This window comes from Macaca nemestrina, chromosome Y (genome assembly GCF_043159975.1).
Source record: "Macaca nemestrina isolate mMacNem1 chromosome Y, mMacNem.hap1, whole genome shotgun sequence".
NCBI lineage: Eukaryota > Metazoa > Chordata > Mammalia > Primates > Cercopithecidae > Macaca > Macaca nemestrina.
In genome coordinates this window covers 2,877,313-2,896,076 of record NC_092146.1, presented here as the reverse complement: position 1 = coordinate 2,896,076, position 18,764 = coordinate 2,877,313, and the positions used below count along the sequence as shown (strand labels likewise).

Here is an 18,764-nt window from a genome sequence, read left to right as displayed (position 1 = left end):
GAGAGTCTTCCCCTATTCTTTGGGTTTGAGGCAGAAGGAGTCACCTGTTCAGGGTATTATTTTTAAGACAGACTTCTCAAGCATTAACAACTTGCTTGACTGATTTTAGTAAATTCTCTCTTGAAAACAATCTCTGGCCACATTGATAAGTTTTATTTTTTCCCAGGTGAAAAGCTTGGTGAAGGACTTTAAAGGAGGCTGGCAAGTGGAGTTTGCCTTCCTGACTGTAGCCATCCTGAGGGCTAAAATATATACCCTTGAAAAGTGACCCATTCTATTTCTGTAGGGGAGTACTGAGGTTTAATTTCTCTTATGGAGCCTTCCCAGATTAGAGGGATTTGAAGAGTGTTGATATCTTGAGGCATCCTTTCCTCTGATTTAGCTCCTTGATCAGCTAATCTGTTTCCTTCACCTACCTCATCTGTTCCCTTTTGATGTCATCTACAATGCATCATTGCCATTTCTCATGGAAGGAAAACTGAGGATAATAACATGTTAATTTGCTGGTGATATTTTATAGAACATCCATTGGCAGTTAAAAAAAAAAAAGACTTTATTTCCAAATGGAAGCTTAAGCATGAAGAACCAGGAAAATCACGTTCCTTCTATGCCTAAATTGCTAATTTTTTAATAATAGAAGAACACTGAATTTTTAAAAAAAATTTTCTGCATTGAGACGATTATATGTTTATTTGTTCTTCATTCGGCTGATGTAACTTACTACATTTATTGCTTTGCATATTTCAAAAATCCTCACATTGCGCTAATAAATTCCAACTGATCATGGCATATTATATATCTTGATATCTTGTTGGATTTGTATTGCCTAGTCAATAATTTGTTTTCCTTTGGGTAGATGTCAGATAGTGGGATTGCCGAATCAAGTGGTACTATTTTTAGTTCTTTGAGAAATCTTTACAGGTTGTACTAAAGTAAGAAAAAGAACATGTGTTTTCAGAAAGTGGGCTTAAACTTTTCAGAACTGTAGTTTTGCTTTATTTGTCTTTTCGTGGTTCTGGTCATTGCCTTGGTGATTAGTCACCTGTTGTATCACTGGCAGAAATGTCATTTTGCATTAAAGTGAGATTATGATGAGGCTTGAGGTCTTTTTGAAGTTACTTGCTCAGCTATCTTGGTTTTAACTAGACTCACCTGGTCTAGCTACAAAGGGAATTTATCACATTCCCTTAATTTTCCCAGCACCATTTATTGAAGAGAATTTTTGTTTCTCAGCATATGTTACCTAGTGAAATACTTTTAATGTCAGTCCTTTCATTAGAGAAATAATATATTTTAACTCTAGGTGCCAGAAATCAGCTTCAGAGAAGGTAATGTATTATTGTTGTGGGGTCATAAGCAGGCAGACAAAGGGTTATAGAGCTGTTACGGAAAGGACACCCTGAGCTAAGTATGGCAGGAATGCTCACCCAAAATGAGGGTTGTGCATGGGAAACCTGGCACCATGTCATGATCTTATCCTCAGTAAAAGGTCCCTGTGGAAATCCCTGAGAGGGGGAAAGAGGACTTGTTGCTAGATAATTATTGGGGTCCTTTGGTGATGTCATATTTTCTTACTTTTTCTTGTTTCGGTGTCCCTGTGTTAGGATCTGCACATCTCCCATAACAGTTGCTTCTTACAAGTTTTTGAAATTGCTCTGATAGGTGAGAACTTTTTCCTGAAGGTACACACACATGCGTGCACACACACATACATGCACATTTGAGACATTTGGCTTTGATTTTGGGTACCTGCAGTTGTGTAATCTCTGTATGACTTCTTTAGCACTAAACAAGTTCAGTGGTATCTCTGATTTGCTCAGTGGCTTAGGGTATGGTTATTAGTTGAAGTTATGGTGAAGTTTTTCTGGGGAATATGATACCAGATGAGTTAATGCTCCCAGTGGCATTGGTACATCCAAAGCGTCCCTGTTTGTAGGCATCAATGCAGCTTAAACAGGCACCAATGTTACTGTGTCCTGGAAAGTCAATTCTTGGACCACCAGATGGCTTACTGGTAGTAAGATAAGTGGTTCAGGTGACTAGGTGGATTCTTGGGCCCCTGTCCAGCTGGTGTATGGGTGACAGCAGTAGCAGTGGTGGAGGAACACATTGGGACCCAGAAGCCCATGTTGGTGTTGCTGGTAGCTGTGATGGATTGGGTAGTACAGTTCTTTGGCTTGCTGGTGGTATGAATGGATGGGTGTTCTCTATGGCAATATCAGTAGGTTGGGTCAGTCTGATTTCAGACCCTGGCCTTCAGACCCTTCAGATCCCTGAAGGGATCAGATGCCATTGGTGATGGGCTGGGTCAGGATATTTCTCGGCTCCTGGATAACATACTAGAGCCCTGGCTCTGGTGCTTCTCCTCAGGGTCCTGGTAGTGTCTTCACACACTGGCTGTGACAGACAGAGGCATTACTAGAGGAATGCTCTACTGTGAGATGATATGGTTGGTGCATTATGAGCCAAACACCAGGAAGCGGGGGCCTCTCAGGTGGAACGGCATGGGTAAGAAGCTAAAGAAGCTGTGGAGACTTAAGACTCTTCATGCCCTAGTCTCACAGTAGCCCACAGCAGAGTGGTGGGAATTGTCTTATGTTTGTCTAACAGTCTGGTCTCACCTGTCCTTTCCTGGTCATATGGTAGCTACAGCCATGTCTGTTTGGACTCAGCCCCAGTGTGGAGCACAGCCCAACCCTAAATTCTCAAGATGGTGCCAAGAACCCACGACCAGAAAGGGCAGGGTTTCTCTCTGGTGAGTTTCATGAGTAAGAAGTTGTGAGGACTGCTAACTTATCACACCCTGGTCCTACAGCATGCTGTAGCAATATGGTAAGGATTGTCCTAGTGGTCCCTTTTCTCTTCTTCCTTTTTGGCCCAGTGGCAGTAGCCATTTCAGTCTGCCCTCTGGGCAGGAGTAGATCCTAGCATGAAGGTTCTTAGAATGGTGCCACGCTATAGCTGCTCTGGGCTCATGTCTGTGGGATTCTAGGTGTGTTCCTTTCTGGAGCAATGTCTCTGTGCAATGCCTAGGTCCCTCCCTGTGTTAATCCTGAGGCACACACGGATCAAGGGTATTTCCAATAGTCAATATCACAAAACCCTGTTGCAGAAGGGTGGAACCCTGGGGGTTTGTCTTTTACTCTTTTTCCATATTTAGGAGATTCTCTTAGTTCCCGGCTGGGCAAGCTACCTTAAGCCCTTTTTTAAGCGCTTTCAGTTATTCTTATCACTTGTCTGTTCAACCCCAGGATTCTCTCTTAGACAATGTGTTGAAAGTGTGAGTATCACTTGCTATTTGGGTTTCTCTCTATGGAAGTGGTACATGTTAGCAACATCTAATCAGCTATTTTGATCCTCTCCCTCAGGAAGTAGTCAATACAATAAATTATATATTTTTTAATTCAACTTATTCATAAATGAAATTTTTGTTTATATAAAAAAGTTTCTACTGAAATGTTGTTCTCTCTTCCAAAACAGCTGATAATTTTTAAATGTTTAACGGAGACCTAAATGGAGAGATTTCAAGCAGAGTTATCCATATGTTAAGATTGTATGAATTAGAATATTCTGTTGGGAGAAATAGAAGGAATCACATCGTTTTTGAGATACAGGTCATCAAACTCTGGACAATTCTCCACAGTGAATTAGAAGTAAGCATTCTGTTGTTTACATTGAACAAATATATAACTTCTTATTCAAAAATATGAAACAACATAATAAAATACATTGTTAAGGCCACAAGATCTCTACTTTTTGTTTTCAATCATTTCTTTTTTTTTTTTTTTTTTTTTTTTTTTTTTTTTTTTTTTTTTGAGACGGAGTCTCACGCTGTTGCCCAGGCTGGAGTGCAGTGGCGCGATCTCGGCTCACTGCAAGCTCCGCCTCCCGGGTTCCCGCCATTCTCCTGCCTCAGCCTCCTGAGTAGCTGGGACTACAGGCGCCCGCCACCGCGCCCGGCTAATTTTTTGTATTTTTAGTAGAGACGGGGTTTCACTGTGGTCTCGATCTCCTGACCTTGTGATCCGCCCGCCTCGGCCTCCCAAAGTGCTGGGATTACAGGCTTGAGCCACCGCGCCCGGCCTCAATCATTTCTTTAGAAGAGATCACCCATAATTTTGTAGAAAAATTTCTTAAATCCTCTTAAGAACTTCAATAAACATAAATAAAATAAAATAAAATAAAATAAAATAAAATAAATTGAAGGAGAACATGGGTTATACTTCCCTTCTCTCTCCTTTTACTCCCTCTCTTACCCCTTGTCTACAAATAAGCTAAAGCCTGTTTTCTTAAAACTTACTTTTACAATTTCCTTCAACGAGTATTCTTCTTACCTTCAATACACAATTCACTAATAAATATATTCATAAATACATATACACCCTGGGCACAGCTGGCATTTAGAACTATATTCTGAGTTCACTTTAACTCATCTATGTTGCCCTTTATAATCTTCTACATCTTTCTGTATAGGAAGAAGTAGAAGGTGATAGGTTTATCTTTCTTCCTTTTAGCTTGATTTACCTTTCTTCATAAAAATTATCCATTTCTTACTAATATCCCTACTTCATCCTAGAATCTTATTTTCATCTTTAAAAAATTTCTAAGTGCCATATGGTGAATTAGGACAGGTAATAAATAACGTTCCACTTACTAACGATGTCCCTCTCTAATTTTCATGCTAATTCTATTAAAAGAGTTTTGTTACTGTTCCCAGTTTATATATGAAGAAAGTTGGCTCAGACAAGCTAAGTAACTTAAAGGTTGTCCCCTGATGAAACTTGGGTAAGGTAAACCCACACACATTTATATCATAGCATTAACTATTATACGCATGCTTTTCATACATATTTTGTCCTTGAATTTAATTCTTCAAATTTTGCTCGTCTGTACTGTACAATATTCATATGCAAAAAGTTTATAAATATTAGCTAATTATTCAAAGAGACTGAGCTATAATATTAGTTGTATCTGGGTATTACTATTTCCTTTATTAATTTAATATTGATAGACTCACTAATTATCTCGATGCTAGTTAAAAATTTATTTTTAATTGATCAGATATAAAATAATAAATTTATGTGGTTCACTAAGATGAAAGGGTTATAAAAAAGCATGCTTTTGATAGACAGATCACAGTTCTCAGAGAGGAAAATATTTTTGTTGTTGTTGCTTAGGCAAAGTAGAGCTTACTAAAAATAAGAAAACAATTCAATTAAAGAGACACTAAAGAAAAAGAAAATCTGGTTCATGCATGAAAGAAAGCAAAAATGTGCTAGAAGTACATGGGCAAAAAAGAGCCATCATACTTAGAAAGGTTGATATGCTATGTAGGATGAAGTAGCCAGGGCAATATGCCTTATGATAGGTGTTCCTAAGTATTTAAATATATTTTTATGTGTGCTGTCTAATGTGTAAAATCCTTCGGGTCTTGCTTTTTAGATCATGCATAAAAGTTTTGCTACTAGGATAACCTTGAATTTGTTTAGATAATAAATAGTTGCAGATCACACCAGAGAGACTTTTGGCCCTTTTTTGAACAACAGAGTGGTGATAAAGGAGTAGCTAGAGGGAACAAAGGACATACCTTTAAGGAAAGCAAAACATAGAGCTGTAGTGATTTAAAAATTTTAAACGATCACAGGCAATGACATAAGACCCTCTTAAACATAAGTCTGAATGTTTTGGCATGTGCAAGCTACAAATTTGCTGACTTAAAAACAGTGCAATGAAGCTCCTTTTGCCTGTTAAACATATTATTGACTATAATGAAGGACTATATGGACTAATCACAATATACTACCTTATATTTAGCCATGGTTGCAAAAAAATTATGATGATACAGGAATTTTTAGTCACATTCAACATATTTTTTCTTCACAAATGTGATTGGTTGTTGTAGATACCTTGAAGGATATAAATTGAGCCCATACTTAAAGAAAATCTATAGGACCAAGCCTCCCTGTGTTGCACAAAGAAAGTTTCTCTGAATATATTTAAAGGTATGTGGATTTTACACATTATTTTGTATTCTTTTTATTCTGCTTAATTCTTTTCTGTAATTCATATTTAATAGATGCTAATAAATTCCATGTTTCTAATACTTTATGCTGTTAAGAATCAGTTACTTCTATTGGATTATGATTAAATTTGACTCTCATTACGTAATCTTTTTTTACTTTATAATGCGTCAAAGTATTTGTCTACACGTGTATTTAAATTTTAATTTTAGAACTCAAAAGGAGTTCCTGGAAGTCAAACTCACAACAAATATTTATCTTAATTACTTGTAAACTAAATTGAAATAATACGTCAAGGCTGTCTTTATTATTTGAACAGATTTTTTTGTTATATACATCAAATAATACCTTATTTCATACTAAAACTATCATCTAAAACTTTATCTCTTTTAAAAATTATTTTAAGTTTAATAACACACATTTAGGATAGAACATCAATGTAGTACTCATATCAGCATTACTAAATATTATATTCACTGTCTTAACCAAAATTAATGTCTTTTTACTTAAAGATTTTTAAAGTTAGTCAATAATTTGAGCCATGAAGCATTGTGCAGATGTCTAAGTGGACAAGTTTTAATTCATATCTCACATCTCTAATTTGTAGAGTAATTAAATTAGAACATATATTAAAGGGAAGATACCATGAAATAAAAATAGAATCTTTGAGATATAAATTATCCAAAACTTACTGAAGAATCAATAAATACACAGATCATTGTTTTCTTTGCCTTTCTGTTTAACCTTATCTTTTGCTATGCAGACCCCCTGAGCTCAGACATTTCACTTGCCTGAAGTTCTACAAGGCTGGAAATCCCTGTCATTTCTTAATCTATTTTGGCAAATAACTTACATTTTTTCCCTCAAATCATCAGTCTTTGTTTTTAACAGTATCAATACCTAGATGGGTAATACAAGAAATATTTCTCAGCTGCTCATTTTAAAGTGATAAAATGCTGTGTAGTAATGGGTAAATACCTACCCTGATGGGCTCTTGAACCCTAAAAGCCAACTTTGTTCCTTTAATTATTAATTACAAATTATACCTAGCTTGTATGGCTTTAGGGGACCATACAGACAACAGGAATATGGCATTCCAAATTACATAATGACATGATTTATTTTCCTAAACTTGTTCAGTTTCCAACCTAAATGAAAAATGATTTTATGCTAACTACTGTGACTCCAAAATAATAAAATGGACTGAGAACTTGAAATCAAACATGAACAAATTAACCTGGCAAAGAATATCCTACTTGCTACCCATGGACAAATGCAGATTATGTTTTTTAAGATAGCTTTATGATGTACATGTCTGAGAAGAGATGAGAAAAGCAGATTATGTTTTTTAAGATAGCTTTATGATGTACATGTCTGAGAAGAGATGAGAAAAGCAGTTGTTGACTTTCATTTCAGAACCATCAAGAAATGGGGAGGTGGATTTTGTTTGCCTGCCTTGTGGGAGCAGCTTTTGCCATGCCTGTGAGTAAAAGATTCTTAGCATAAGTCGTGTCCAATTTACAAATGTGGAAATAAGAATCTGTCCCCTAGCTGGGAAACTTTAGGGTTTAAAACAGTTTAAGCTGAGAGGCCCCAAAACATTTGTGTTGAAGAAACACTTTGAGGAGTGAAAACAGATTATCTCTTCCTAGCTTATTTTGCTTAGCAGAATGTCTTTCATGCTCTTTCACATCTTTGTAAATGACAGGATTTTCTTCCTTTTTAAGGCTATAGTGTTCCATTGATTAGCCTCACTTAATCTTTCCACATTGTAAATATGTATCTAAACATCATATTGTACACTATGAATATATATAACTATGATGTACACACAAAAATTTAAAAATAAATCAAGTAATTAAATAAAATAGCTTCTGAGATACCTCCACTAGAGGTTCTGATTTGGTACAACTAGGGTTTGGCCTAGAAGTCTGTATTTTTACACGCATCCCAAGAGCTTCAGTTGACACTATTCGCTTGTAAATATCACCACCGTTTCTAGATGGAGGAAGTTTTTGGTTTTTTTTGTTTTTATCCTTGTTGTTGTTATTGAGACGGAGTCTCGTTCTGTCCGGCAGCCTGGACTGCAGTGGCACGATCTCAGCTCACTGCAACCTCTACCTCTCATGTTCAAGTGATTCTCCTGCCTCAGCCTCCTGAGTAGCTGGGACTATAGGCATGTGCCAGCACACCACACTAATTTTTTGTATTTTTAGTAGAGACAAGGTTTCACCATGTTGATCAGGCTGGTCTTGACTGTTCTGTTTTTTTATTACTATTATTAATAACGCAAAGACTAAATATCAATAAAGGCCAAAACGAGCGAAGAAAGTGGCAGCCTTTTTATCTGCAAATATGCACGCACTCTCCCGCGAGGTTCACTGGTCCACAGGAAAAGCGGCCAGGGCAGTCCCCCTGGCCTTTCCGGTGAGGTTCTCCGGTCCATGAATGCAGGCGCCAAAGAAGTCACGTGGACTCCCTGCCTGAGGCGGACTTTTATGCATTGGCACTGGAAGAGGGTGGAGGGGGGGGGGGTGCGGTGGGAGGGGGTGCAGTGGGCGGGATAGGGGCGGGATAGGGGCGTCTCAGTAGGCGTGGCTGGGTAAGTTTCCATTTCTCTGGATTGACCTCACCTGGTGCATGTTCAGTTGATCTGCATTTTCCTTGGGGCGGGCTGCACTTTCCCTAGCCGGCAAGTTGTTGATGAAGAACCCGGAAGCAACAGGGACTGTGCCTTCTTGTTAACCTTCCTCCATCTTGTCCCTTCCCCCTCACCCAAACATCATCTCCTGACCTTATGATCTACCTGCCTCGGCCTCCCACAGGGCTGGGATGACAGGCGTAAGCCACAATGCTGGCCTGGAGGAAACTTTTGAAAAGGACTCTTGAAAGGTCTCCAGAGAAAGTGCTTAATCAGCCTTATAAAAATATTACCAAAATGCCCGTTTGGTCTAAAACCCAGCTCCTCTCAAGTCTCCAGATCTCTTCTTCCCTTCCACAGATTACAGTTGTTATCCGTCAAAGGGTAAGATTTCTGTGTTAGGAATCCACTTCTAGAACCATCTTAACTAATCTCAGAAGTCCTACCCCTTTGGGTGCATCTGATAAGTATGTGGCTTTCTTGTGGTTGCCCAGGATCCCGCCTACACTCAATATACAGTGATATATTTTATATTCAAATGTATTAAACACCTGATGTCAGACCCACTCTATCTAGATACAGGTGCATAAAGGTAAAGAACTTAGAACACATGCATGCCAAGCAGCCTGCATTTACTTTTTGGTGGCATAAAGAGCAGCTGATACAACCAGAAGCCAGCAAGCTTCCACACCTACCTCCTCTCTTCCTCTCTCGTGCACAAAGCCAAGATTCTGTGCTCTGCCTTCCTGAAATCCTGCACTGTGGCAATCCCTAGTCTTCTCAAGAGTGCCAGCATTACAAATTCAGCCCTTTTCCTGCTCTCGATCAAGAGGGTATAGGACCTGAATAAAACCATTCACATTCAGATAAGAGTGAATAAACCCTCCTATGGAATGTGAGAATTTTTAAATAATATAATATAGCCAGTCCTAAATGAGGTGAATGTCTGAGGGAGACTTTCTTCATGATTGTCTCTCTTTTCCTTCATGTGGACCCCAGGCACAACTAGAGTTCCACAATGCAGGCACCAAACACTTGGCGCGCACCTTAGAGAGGATAGACAGTCCTGATTCAGATAATCACTCAGGTAGCCTTTTATTTTTAACTTAAAATTTTTCTGCCATAAAAACACGGGGAGAATGATGAAAAAGACTGGCCTAAATAAACTCTTTCATTTTTCCATGGGATTTATAAAGTTTCTACTTTCTGCACCCATCTTGTTCTGGCATTCATTAATTTCCATCTTGTGGTTTCTTTTGTTGTTTGGATGTGTTGTTTACTTTGCACGTCAATTATGACAAATCCCTTTGATACTTAAAGTATTTGACCACCTCCTGATCTACAAGGGAATATTTGTGAGACAATTCTCTGCTTGTTGATATTTCTTTACTGTGTAAAAGAAACACACTTCACTCCCCAACATGGGGTGAGTTTTATCAGCAAGTAAACTGTTAGACAGGGTAAGGTAGAATTCATTGACAACACTGGGGTGGGAGAAGGATGTTGTTTGATCACTGGAGAATAAATGTGTCCTGGTTTCTGCTTCCAGGTCTCCAACTTTAAGACTATAACCCTAGGAACAATCATTTAGCTATTCTAGACCTCTTTAAAATAAGAGGTCTCCCCTCCTACATAGCACATTTATTTTAACAAAAAACAGACTTTAAATATAGTCTATATTATACAGATTTTTTAAAAGTAATTTTAGTCTCTCTTAATGTGAACAATTGCATATTGACTTAATCTCTTACTCTCTCTTCCCTTCCTTCACACTCTCCCTTCCTCTCTCTTTCTATTCTTCTCGCCTCCTCCCTATAAAAGCTACCACCTCATCCTGGGCACCCTGGTTATATCAACTTCAGCTATGAGGTAATTTTTCTCTTTACTAATTTTGATCACTGTTTGCATTAACAGTCCCCTGGGTTCTGTGAAGAATAGTGGGTTGACTCTTCATCCCAAATGAAGTGCTTTCTCAAGTGGTCCCAATTTTACTGTTCCTACCATCAGCTTCCCAGTTTAAGCTCTGATGGTTGGTCTCAAGCCTGTGTTGTTCCAGCCACCCTCCTGCCTGATTACTCGGATTGACTCTCTCCTCCTAAATATGGCTGTAAGCTTATTCATCATGAACCACTGCTTAGGAAGATTCCATGAAAGGGCAAAAAGTCAACTCTGACTGACCAGCTTGGTTCTACCCCATCTGGTGAAATGTAAAGATTAGGTAAAATTACTGACTTTGGGGAAATAATTTCCTCTCTTTGGAACCCCAGTTTCCTCATTTGGATGAGGGAAATTACTGTAATATTCACATTTCAAAATGTTGGACAGTAATATAGTTAACAGTTACAAAACTGCTTTGTCAGGTATAATATGAGCAAGGTAATTAATTTTTTATTGATTAAATGCTGTATTACTAGAAAAAGAATCCCCAAACCTAAGGTTAACCAATATATACTGTTCAGAAAGGAATAAAATTCTTACTTCTCTCACAGGTTCAGGTAATAATCTTTGAGTTTATTTACTTACACAAGCTGCTGACAAATGTTAGTAAGAATCTGATGCAAGGTGTTCTGTTACACCTAAAAGACTGACAAATTTGATCAGTAAATCTGTGTTTTTAGGATGAGGGACAGTGTTTGCACCTTTTTTTTCCCATTGTGACATCAAAGGAAAGATGAAATTAACATTATGTCACATTATTATGGCATAATTTTATGTTTGCTTTGCTCTTACAATGAAGAGCAGGAGCTATGAAAATAAATAGATTTACTCCCTTTATAACTTCAGTCAAGTTAATGAATCTCTTTAACTTCCCATGACCTCATCTAACAAGTGAGAGTAATAATACTTGTCTCCTAGCATATGAGAAAAGATGAAGAATGCGTGTGATGGATATAAACACAGTGCCTGACACACAGGAAGCACCCGACAAATGTTTACCTTCTTTCTTTTGTAGAACTCACGTTCTCAGGCTATCAGTGTTGACAGGACTGCTTTAGTGAGTCTATATTTCATACTGCATCAGTGAATTTCTACATTGGATAAAAGTAAATTAAATCAAATGGACTCTAATGCATCTTTCTCTTAAGGTGCTCACCCCTTTGAAGTGGTACCAGAGCATGGTAAGACCACCAGTACGTAGACATTTTGTTCTTCTCTGAAATTATTAGGCATGCATTTAAATTCCCATTTTCAGAAAACACTATGTGTACTCCACATACAGACACTAATGGGAAATTTAGTTTGTAAAAAATCATATCTTGTACACAGTTACAAATTTTTGCAGAGGAAAAATAAAATATTCCTGGGGCCATAATGGCAAAGAAAACACTGCTGCTTCTCTGGTTGGAGTCACCTGAGCCAATGGTAAACCTGCCTCTCTGTTTCTCACTAGTACTCTTCCTATGGTTACGAGCCCATGGGTGGATGGCTGCACCACCAAATCATCCCCGTGCTGTCCCAACAGCACCCCCCGACTCACACCCTGCAGCCTCATCACTACATCCCAGTGGTGCCAGCTCAGCAGCCCGTGCTCCCCCAACAACCAATGATGCCCGTTCCTGGCCAACACTCCATGACTCCAACCCAACACCACCAGCCAAACCTCCCTCCGCCCGCCCAGCAGCCCTACCAGCCCCAGCCTGTTCAGCCACAGCCTCACCAGCCCATGCAGCCCCAGCCACCTGTGCACCCCATGCAGCCCCTGCTGCCACAGCCACCTCTGCCTCCGATGTTCCCCATGCAGCCCCTGCCCCCCATACTTCCTGATCTGACTCTGGAAGCTTGGCCAGCAACAGACAAGACCAAGCAGGAGGAAGTGGTGAGTATACCTTGAAGCCACTACAATGCAAATCCTGTTAAAATGGTGTAGCAAAGTTGGCCCCAGAGTTCTAAGGGGTCCAACAACTCAGGGTCTAGAGTTGTCGTAGTTACAGGTCTATGATTCTATTAGTCCAAGCAATATGTTGTGTCTTTACACTATAAACAAATGTATCTAAGTGGCTTGGTAATTAAGACCACAGTTTTCATGGTGGCTTTAAATTTTATTATTATTGAATTTCTACCAGAGTATAAATTATGAAAACCCATTACTAGAAAAATATATTATTAAACCCTCTTAATTTTAAGGGCAACAGCATAAGGGAATATCAGTTCTTTCATTTCAAAGATTTGACTAGCAAGAAAAGGCTATAATTGCCTTGAAGGCTTAAGATAAGATGGGGTGAGTAATTTTTAGAGTGCAAATATTTGAACAAGCTACAAAAGGTAGATGGGAAATCTCTTTAAAAACCTATAGGAAGGTTTCCTGTTTTCAGTAGTTTTCAATCTAACTTGGAGAAAGCTAAACTAAACATGCTGTTAGAATCCTTTTTAGTGCTAAGATTCCAAAGATACTAAGCTTTTAACAAGAAGTTACCTCAATTTAGCACTGAATCTTCCATTATGAGAAGCACTTACAAATGAATGGGAATAATCAATAAAACAAACTTTATCCACATCCATAAAGTCTTATTTCTATGTATATGAGATTATGTGACTCTATCACTTATATGTATCCAACTGTAATTCCAATTTATACAAGCTATTGATGATTTACTACTGAGAAGAATAGAAAAGTGAGGTGGAAATGACCAGGATAGAAAGCCAGGACAGCTACGTTCAAGTTCTGGCTTTGCCCTCAAAAAGGAGGCACTATTGTAAAAGTTACTTCAAATATCTGAGTATTTTCTTTTCTTTTAAATGGGGGAAAATGATAAAATCATATCATTTTGAAGCATCTGTCCAGGTATAAATGTGATAACTTCTGAATTAAAAAGTCATACTATATGTCATAAATGGCTTCATAACTGTGAGCATGTTTACAGAGAATATGGGGCAGAATTTTTGAAAATTGATTGAGGCTGGGTCAGGTGGCTCACACTTGTAATCTCAGCACTTTGAGAAGCCCAGGCAAGTGGATCACCTGAGGTCAGGAGTTTGGGACCAGCCTGGTCAACATGGTGAAACCACATCTCTTCTAAATATATGAAGAGGGGAAAAAAAAAAGTTGGGCGTGGAGGCAGATGCCTGTAATTCCGATTACTAGGGAGGCTGAGGCAGGAGAATTGTTTAACCCAGGGAGTGGAGGTTGCAGTGAGCCAAGATTGCACCATTGCACTACAGCCTGGGTAACAAGAGTGAAACTCTGCCTCAAAAAAAAAAAAAAAAAAAAAAAAAGAAACGAGATTTATTTAATCCTAGGTAATCTGATGTCTATCATTGGCTATTCTACTCTAAAGCACATGTTCTCTCTGTGCATAGAAAATGCATTTATTTATCTCCTTATTACGAATTAACACCATGGACTTTATAATGTGCTAACACCTTGACAAAGCTATTTATGGAAAGGTGACTTTGGGCAGATAGTTTGAACTCTTTAAAACTCAGTTTCTTTTTCTGTAAAATTTCAGTATAAATACTGACAGTTTCTTAGAGTTGTTTTATGAAAAATAAAATAGCATTATGAGCTTGGAACCTGGCATGCAAGAAGTACTCAAAGAAAGGTAACAATTGTTATTTTGTTATAAAATAATAGGCTTTAAGTGTTCTGAAGGTAGAAGATGGCTTCATGGACACCTGGCATCTAATGACAATGAAAGAACAAAGAAACTTTGGAAATTACAGAGTTCAACTTAAATGGTTGTACATTGTTTTGACAAAAGTGAAGGCATACATGTATTGTAAATGGTACTCACTAGAAACATTTGTAAATTATTTAATTGTTCCTTTTGCTATTTTTTTCAGGATTAAAAGATCAGAATATCAGAGGAGAACTGAAGTAAACACTTCAGTTGCTTTCAGGGATGACACAAGCACACAATGATTTTTGCTTAAAATCACTTAACTTAGCAAATTCTGTAACTAAAACTGTACCAATAGTAGACAATAAAATGTTTTAAAAATTATTCATGTCTTTGTGTTGAATGAAACTTAAATTTTCCTATCAATCATTTGAGACAATATATTATGAATGAGTATTCTTGAATAAGGTAGGAACTGCTCATTTACTCATACAAATTGGCAAGTAAATAGGGATTATATTTCCTTTTACAGAAAATTGAAATTATAGTATGCCAAATCTTTTTTTAAAATGAAATTTACACATCAGTTAAAATCGTTGATGAAATAAAAATTTATGAACATGTACAATCACTGAAACCCAAACCAAATAAAGGGAATTTTATATGAAAATTTCTTTACATTAAAAAAGATAAATTTTTGAAGACTATATTAACAAACAAATTAGGATGTGTAACACTAGTTGTATACTTCACACCACATCGGCAATCAAAATCTGGTTTATCTCACTCTACATAAAATGATTTTTAAATAAAATTATGTGATATGCATAATAATGTACTGAATTGAAAATTATCTAAGTAGTTTGTTTTCTGAAGAGAAATGTTATTAATGGAACTTCAAATAGAGAATTGCAGTGATGTTATATACAAGCCATTTATTTCACTTCCTAATCTTTAAGATGATAAATTTTAAAAATTGAAGACTGCACAGTCTTCAAAATGTTAACAGATGCGTAAAATGGACTCAAAACAAATTTTCTGTGCCACTCATATTTATATTTGAATCTTTTTTTTCTTCCTACAACCGCACAGAATTGTAAACAGTCTTTTCGGGGTTTATATTACATGTACCCATGGTAACTTTATTTCAGTACCTTTATGATTAAGACCCCTTAATCATTTTCTGGAATGGATAAACATAACTTTACTGGAAGGGTGTCAATATTCAAGCAAATAACTTCATTTTAAAGAATTTAGATTCAATTTTTAAAGGTAGAAATTTTTTAAAGGTAGAAAAATTTTTAATCAATTGGCCTGGACCAATTCTAGTCAATTGAGTCTCTATAAGCACGGTCTAGGGCAGGGCAGTACTCTATGTGCTGTTAAAAATAGGTCCACATCCTTAAGGAATCTAGAAATTACCAAAGGGATAAAAGAAGCCCACAAATAACAACTAAAAAGGCCAAATGGTATTAATACTATGACAGAAGTACAGTCAAAATGCTCTGGTGAATATGGGAAATATCCTTGGCTAGCTGTCCAACAGCTTTTCTCAGCACTCCTTCCTTGTTGGCAAAGCTGGAATCAATCCCAGCATTCAGTCTTCCACGAGCTCAGGAGTTATGAGTTCCCTTGTTGCCCCAGGGGAGCCCCCACCCCACAGCCAAGGCAGGTGGAGAGTGAGCTTGATACCCAGCCTGAGAAACCATGTGCCACAGAACTGTGCCATCCATAAATTGAAAAGTGCCACCCATGAACCCATGCCACTGGGGTCTAGGGTCCCAATTCTGGAGCTGTGAAGATTCTCAACAGCCTCTCAGCTAGAATCTGCTTAAGCCTCTTGAGTTCCTGGCAGGAGGGCTGACCAGCACCACAGCTATAGCTGCCTACTGCCTAAGCAGTTTGTACTCCTTGAGGGAGGGGCAGCAGCAAGCACTGAGACTGATGGCTGCGTAACACGCTAAGCTCCCCAAATGGGGAAGGGTGGCATCCATCTCTATGCTCTGGGCTGTGCTTTTCCCCTGCTGGAGCCAGGGAGCCTAGACAGCTTGGTCCCAAGACATGTCCCAACCACAGCTGTGGTAGACTGCAGACAGAGCACCTCTTCAGCCCTGGTTGACCCATCCTTCCTCAATGAGTGAGTCTCCCTGGAGGAATCCAACAACTCCAGCTAGAGGCTCAGTTGTTGGAGGTACCAGAACCCTCCTCTCCCTGACCCTGAGCCCCCAGAGAGGTGATCAGTCTCTGGGGACAAGCAGACTTAGCCTTTCCTCCTGGCAGATCTGAAGAATCCGGGCAGCCCAGATGAGTGATTTTCCCTTCAGCAAAGCCTACCCCCTACACCAAGAGACAGTCAAAGTGCTTCATTAGATGGGTCCTATTCCCCAGGCTACTCGACTGGATGAGATCCACCAACAGGGGTTGTCAAATCCCTATAGAAGAGCTATCCTACTGGCATCAGGTTGGTGCCCCAAGAGGCCAGAGATCCCAGAAGAAGCAGCAAGCACCCATCTTTGCTGTTTCCCTGCCTCTTTGAGGAACATCTCCACACATGGGAGCATACCAGATGAATAGGGCCTGAAGTGAACCCCCAACAAAATCACAGCAGCCCTACAGAAGAGGGATCTAACCATTGTAGAAAAACATACAAATAGAAAGCAATAACAGCATCAACAGCAATAAAAAGTCCCCACAAAAAACCCATTCAGGGTCAGCAGCCTCAAAGTGTGAAACTAGACAAACCCATAAACGTACGACAAAGACTCAATGAAAAAATGTTGAAAACCCAGCAGGCCAGAGTGCCTCTTTTCCTCCAAATGATCACAATGCTTCTCCAGCAAGGACAGAGAACTGGATGGAGGATTAGATGGATGAAATGATAGAAGTAGGTTTCAGAAGGTTGGTAATAAGAAAGCCCACTGAGCTAAAGGAGCATGTTCTAACCCAGTGCAAAGAAGTTAAGAGCCTTGATAAAGGTTTAGAGGAGCTGCTAACTAGAGCATCTAGTTTAGAGAGGAATGTAAGTGACATGACAGAGCTGAAAAACACAGCATGAGAGCTTTGTGAAGAGTACATAAGTATCATAGCCAAATCAACCACGCAGAAGAAAGGATATGAGTTTGCTCAAATAAGGTGTGCAGACAAGATTAGAGAAAGAAGAATGAAAAGGAACAAGCCAAGCCTTCAAGAAACATGGAGTTATGTAAAGAGACTGAACCTACGATTGATTTGAGTACCTGAAGGAAATGTGGAGAATGGAACCAACTGGAAAACTCACTTCACACATTATCCAGCAGAAATCTCCCAACCTAGCAAGACAGGCCAACATGCATATTAAGGAAATATAAAGAACAACACTAAGATACTCCACAAGAAGATCAAACTCAAAACAAATAATCATCAGATTCTCCAAGGTTGAAATGAAGGAAAAAATGTTAAGGGAAGTCAGAGAAAGAGAAGGGCCAGGTCACCTAAAAAAGGAAAGCCCATAAGACTAACAGTAGACATATCAGCAGAAACCCTGTAGAGCAGAAGAGATTAGGGGCCAATATTCAACATTCTTAAAGAAAAAGTTTTCAACCAAGAATTTCATATCCAGGCAAACTAAGCTTCATAAGTGAAGAAGAAATAAAATCATTTCCAGAGAAGCAAATACTGAGGCATTTCATCACCACCAGGCCTGCCTTTGCAAGAGCTCCTGAAAGAAGCACTAAATATGGAAAGGAAAACCAGAACACTAACTGCAAAAGCACACTGAAATATAAACACCAATGACACTATGAAGAAACTGCATCAACTAGTGTGCAAAATAACCAGTTAGCATCATGATTACACGACTGAATTCACACATAACATTATTAACTTTAAATGTAAATAAGCTTTATATCCCAATTAAAAGACAGACTGGCAAATTGGATAAAGACTCAAGACCCATCAGTGTGCTTTGTTTAGGAGACCATCTCATATGCAAAGATACACATAGGCTCAAAATAAAGGAATGGAAGAAAATCTACCAAATGAACAAATGGAAACCAAAAAAAGAGCGGGGGTTGCAATCCTAGCCGAAAATACACACATGTTTACAAATTTGTGCAGCTGGATGCAATAATAAATTCAGGCTCTGCAGGTAAACAATCCCATTTTCTCCCTGTGATTAGAAACCTGAAATCAATTTTGTTTCCACAAATGATTTTTCTTAATCTGGAAGTAGGTACACAAATCAGTTTCAAAATCTATTTATTTTAAAAGACAGTTGTCAATTTTTAAAGTACTTACTAAACATTGCTGAAGTGTGCAGTTCTTTTTTTTTTAATATATATATTTTTATTATTATTATACTTTAAGTTCTAGGGTACATGTGCATAACATGCAGGTTTGTTACATACGTATACTTGTGCCATGTTGCTGTGCTGCACCCATCAACTCGTCAGCACCCATCAACTCGTCATTTACATCAGGTATAACTCCCAATTCTTCTTATCAGCAGAATTTACAAAGACACTGGGAAAGCAAAGGGATTTATTGTTTTTGTGGCTTTTGTTCCAC

General features: G+C 38.4%; 1 protein-coding gene and 1 long non-coding RNA gene across 3 annotated transcripts in view; one reads left to right on the top strand and one right to left on the bottom strand.

Moving 5' to 3' along the window:
• LOC139360955 (uncharacterized) overlaps positions 1-18,764 on the bottom strand; it is a 266,593-nt gene that overhangs the window by 184,368 nt on the left and 63,461 nt on the right. The gene's annotated exons all lie outside the window — the stretch shown is intronic.
• On the top strand, positions 5,903-14,601 carry LOC139360925 (amelogenin, X isoform-like). Of its 2 annotated transcripts, XM_071089418.1 has the most exons (7): positions 5,949-6,002; positions 7,437-7,502; positions 10,483-10,530; positions 11,615-11,656; positions 11,748-11,792; positions 12,053-12,478; positions 14,443-14,601. In XM_071089418.1, exons 2-7 carry the CDS (start codon positions 7,449-7,451, stop codon positions 14,446-14,448), a joined length of 621 nt encoding a protein of 206 aa, XP_070945519.1. In that variant the 5' UTR covers positions 5,949-6,002; positions 7,437-7,448; the 3' UTR covers positions 14,449-14,601. The 2 variants fall into 2 exon arrangements, with proteins under 2 accessions (XP_070945520.1, XP_070945519.1); XM_071089419.1 differs by lacking the exon at positions 11,615-11,656 and having other exon boundaries at positions 5,903-6,002.